Source organism: Motacilla alba, chromosome 27, assembly GCF_015832195.1.
Source record: "Motacilla alba alba isolate MOTALB_02 chromosome 27, Motacilla_alba_V1.0_pri, whole genome shotgun sequence".
NCBI classification, from domain to species: Eukaryota; Metazoa; Chordata; class Aves; order Passeriformes; family Motacillidae; genus Motacilla; species Motacilla alba.
In genome coordinates, this window is record NC_052042.1 from 1,105,412 (window position 1) to 1,110,024 (window position 4,613).

Below are 4,613 nucleotides of genomic sequence, written 5' to 3' on the forward strand. Positions count from 1 at the left end.
CATTCCCAACCAAGCCACACCTGAGCAAGTCACCAGCAGAAATGGCTCCAGGTACATTTTATTTCAGTTTTAAAGGATTTCCAGTGCTGGGTGTGTAGGGTAACAGACGATGGGGTGGTTCTGTGGTGGGATACACACACTCTTTACCATTCCTAAATTAAAATATGTCAATTTCTAAATCATGAAAAAGAAAATCTTTCCCTGAAATGTGACTCTAATCCACTTATTAATCTTTAACCTAAAGTGGGCAAGGAGAGTGTTGTGAGCTTAGGGAACAAGATCAAGCCAGTTGTAATAGTTGCTATTACTATAAATGTTGGCAGGGATAAGAAAACTAATATTCCATACCTCAGACAGGGATGAGGGTGATGTCTAATAATGTCCAAGTCCTACAGGCTCCAGGGCATTCCTCCTCCTAAGGGTCTTAGTTTCAGATGAGCTTCGTGGTCTGTGTGAGCACAGGTGGACATTTGTGTTGGATGTCATGGGCTGAAAACCTTTAGGCTTGACCAAGATCACCAAATCCTAAAGGTGTGACCCAGGGACCAAAAGCAGCTGGTCGCAGCACAGGTGATGCCACCAGCTCTTGTCCCAACCAGGGCAGGGACAAGGCCTAGGGGAAAACATGAGTATGTCAGGGAAAACCACAGAGACCTCTCTCATTTTTCATGGAGCAACCCCAATTCCAGCCAGGAAGACACTGCTGGTCTCACTGGGAGCAGCCCCAGCCCCAAGGGCAGGTCCAGTGAAAGGGTCTGCCTTGATTTCAGGGAGGGCTGAACCCACCCAGTGTCCAATAGGGCGCCATGGAAGGCGAGTGTGGATACAGCACAGGCAGAAGAGGCTGGGAAGGAATTCCCAGGTGCTACCTCCTCCTCAGCGCAGTCCCCAAGGACTCTCAACACCTTCCTCTCCTTTGCAGGGTCCTGGCTCTCTCCTCTGGCCATTGCTGTGATCACCCTGGGACTGCAGTGGCCACAGGCAGCCGCCACCTTCCCGGCCATGCCCCTGTCCAGCCTGTTTGCCAACGCTGTGCTGAGGGCTCAGCACCTTCACCTCCTGGCTGCTGAGACCTACAAGGAGTTTGTGAGTGCTGTGGCCTGAGGGCACCTTCTCGTGTTTCCTTGATGGCTCCAGGACTGTAAAACTTCCCAGAGAATTCCCAGCTGTTGGTGTCTTTGCCAGCTCTCAGGGAGGAGAAGGAACTTTAACAGGATAGGGCAAGTTGTGTCCCACCTGCCTGGACACTGTCACCTCTCTGTCCCCTCTCTGATGCCTCCTTGGGACCATTTCCACCTGTGTCCAGACCCCCTGCACAGGGGTAGCTGGGAGGTGACACAGATATTTTGCAGGATTTCCCTGTCACCTTTGTCCCTGGGAGGGTCTGAGTGCTTAAACCCAGCAAGTGTCTGCTGCGACCCAGGAGCTGGCACGGGCTGTCCCTTTGGCACAGACTGTCCCTTTGGCACAGACTGTCCCTTCGGCACGGGCTGTCCCTTTGGCACGGGCTGTCCCTGGGGATCATCTCCTCCTTGGGAGAACCTGTCCCAGGTGTGTTCTGTTCCTCCTCCTCCTCCTGCAGGTTGCTTGGAGCACTGCCTACCCTGTTCCCTCTGGTGACACTGAGTCACCTGCTGCCCATGGGCATAACTGGCCCTTACTGAAGAGCAGCCCCTTGCCCTAGGGAGAGGGAGACCTTCAGGGCAGCTGTTGAGCCAACACACAAACTCCTGTTTCCCAGCTCTCCACCCTGTCCAGAGGCACCTCCTATCTCCCATTTATTCCTTGTAAAGAGGAACCATGCAGGACAGCTCAGGAATTCTCTGTGTGCTCTTCTCCAGCCTACGGGCAGCAGACCTGAGTGTATCTGGGATATCTCCACAGGAACGCAGCTACATCCCAGAGGACCAAAGGCACACCAACAAAAACTCCCAGGTAGCCTACTGCTACTCAGAAACCATCCCTGCTCCCACGGGGAAGGAGGATGCCCAGCAGAAATCGGTGAGTTCTGACCTGGGGCAGGCACAGACCTGTCTGTAGAGTCCCCACTGCAGGATCAGAGGGTTTCCACCTGTGAGACTTTTGGTGTTCTCACTCTCCTCTCTCTTCTTTGCTGTTTAAATCCTGCAGACTCTTCTGGGTTACACTATAAATCATATTCCCAGCTCCAGCATGAGAACGCTGCTGTCTGCAGAGGACCTGGGGCTGTGTAGTGCCCTCAGCCTGCAAACTGGAGATGCAGGAGCAGTGTTCCTCTCTGGCTCACCCCAGGCTGTTCCAGAGGGAGCTGTTCCAGTGGGAGCAAGATACTCCATCAAACACCACACTTACTCAGCTTTGACCCTTTCCCACCTCAATTTCAGGACATGGAGCTCCTCCGGTTTTCCCTGGTTCTCATCCAGTCCTGGCTGACCCCAGTGCAGTACCTGAGCAAGGTGTTCACAAACAACTTGGTTTTTGGCACCTCAGACAGGGTGTATGAAAAGCTAAAGGACTTGGAAGAAGGGATCCAAGCTCTGATGAGGGTAAGTCCCAGCATGACTGTGGAATAACAGAGATCTTCCAGGCACGGGCCACTCTCAGGGATCCACAGACCATGAGAAATCTCCCTGAATTCCACAGGCCATCCTTTGGACTTTGCTTTCCTTTAGATAACAAGATCATGACCCCCCAGTGCACAGGTCCCACCACTGAGGAGGGTAAGAACACAGGACAGGTGTTACCACAACCCCTCAGAGAGCAGATTCCACCAGGAACCGCAACATTCCAATCCAAAATCTTTCCAAACCCAGCACCAAAGAATTCCCAACATTGGACAAACAGCAGCACAATGTTTGTTACATCTCCAGGCAAAGTACTTTGAAACGGGCAAATTTTGCAAGGTTTGAAACTTCACAATATTTTGTAAACACGTTTTTGTGCAGGGAAGGGCTTGCTCTGATGTTTCCCTCTTCCATTAATACAACACTCCAAGATGAGTGCTGGAGGGTGTTCTTTCCAAGGAACATCTTGTCAGAGAATCCCAGCATGTTTGGGTGGGAAGGGACCTCAAAGCCCATCCCGTGCCACCCCTGACATGGCAGGGACACCTTCCACTGTCCCAGGTGGCTCCAAGCCCCATCCAACCTGGCCTTGGGCACTGCCAGGGATCCAGGGGCAGCCCCAGCTGCTCTGGGCACCCTGTGCCAGGGCCTGCCCACCCTCCCAGGGAGGAATTTCTTCCTAAGACTCAACCCAAATGTCCCCTCCTCCAGTTTAAAACCATTCTCCCTTGTCACTCTCCCTCTCTTTTATAAGCCCCTTTAAGGTCTTCCTTATTTTGGGTTTGTTGTTTTAAATTAAATTGCCCATTATCTGCCAGGACACCCTTCAGTTATGCATATTCTGTAAGTAAGATCTGCCAGCATCACCCTGAAGCTGTAGCTGTGAGAAATTAGTCGGGGCCATTATTTACACCTTCTAGCAGTTAAATAACTCGGTAAGTCAGGCCCTGTGAGCACACACAGAGCTTCTGTGCTGGAGTAAGAAGGCAAAGGAGTCAGGGCCACTGCAGATTTTGCTCTGCATTCTATGTGTGTTTGGGCATTGGGAAGCCACACACAGAAATGACACAAATACTCCTTTTCCAACGATTGATAACACTTTTTACTTCACCAAAACCATTCTGATGCTGATCACAGCAGGGAGAGTGGCTGAGTACAGATCTCCAGATGGGGATGTGGGGCTGGATCAGAGCTTTGGGAAAGTAAGGGAAGAGAGAATCATTTGTGCAGTTCCCCATCCCTTTGGCTGGAAGGGCTGCAGTATTTCTCTGCGATTTTGCCCTTTTTTTAAGCCCTCCCAGGACACTCCTGCCTCCCCACAGCCCCGTGTGTGTCACTGGCACACTCAGTGCGCCACCTCCACCTGCGCGTTCTGCCGCACACACACCCAAAACCACATCTGAAATCCCATTTCAGAGCGGGGGGCAATTCCCCTGACCTGTCCCAGAGCACGGCAGGAGGTTTGTCCCTGGGAGACACCCCTGCCCGGCCGCGCCTCTCCCGGAATGTCCCCGTTGTCCCGCAGGAGCTGGAGGAGCGGAGCCCGCGGGGTCCGCAGGTGCTCAAACCCACCTACGAGAAATTCGAGCTCCACCTGCGCGGCGAGGACGCGCTGGTCAAGAACTACGGGCTGCTGTCGTGCTTCAAAAAGGACCTGCACAAGGTGGAGACCTACCTGAAGGTGATGAGATGCCGGCGCTTCGGAGAGGGGAACTGCGCCCTCTGAGTCCACCCCGCTACTGGGAGAATAAACTGGAGAATACAACCCGCTACTGCCGACACGAGTCTGGCTTTTGGGGGGCAAGAGTCTGGCTTTTGGGGGGTACGGGATGTTCGGGGGGCTGAGAGGGGCGAGATGTCACACAGGGAGGTGCGATTTGGGGCTGGGGGGTGAGGGTTTGGGGCTGGGAGGTGTATTTTGGGTTGGAGGATGAGGATTTGGGGCTGGGAGGTTGGATTTGGGGATAGACTTTGGGCTACAAGGTGGATATGGGGTGGGGCACAATTGGGGCTAAGGTGGGTGGATTTGTGGCTTCGGGGGAGATTTAGGGGTAGATTTGGGACTGGGTG

The 4,613-nt window shown here is 53.2% G+C and overlaps 1 protein-coding gene across 1 annotated transcript; it reads left to right on the forward strand.

The window, feature by feature from the left end:
• LOC119712073 (somatotropin) lies at window positions 1–4,320 on the forward strand. Its single transcript, XM_038162940.1, has 5 exons — window positions 1–51; window positions 923–1,086; window positions 1,885–2,001; window positions 2,364–2,525; window positions 4,069–4,320. Exons 1-5 carry the CDS (start codon window positions 42–44, stop codon window positions 4,267–4,269), a joined length of 654 nt encoding a protein of 217 aa, XP_038018868.1. The 5' UTR covers window positions 1–41; the 3' UTR covers window positions 4,270–4,320.
• The last annotated feature ends 293 nt before the right edge of the window (window positions 4,321–4,613 follow it).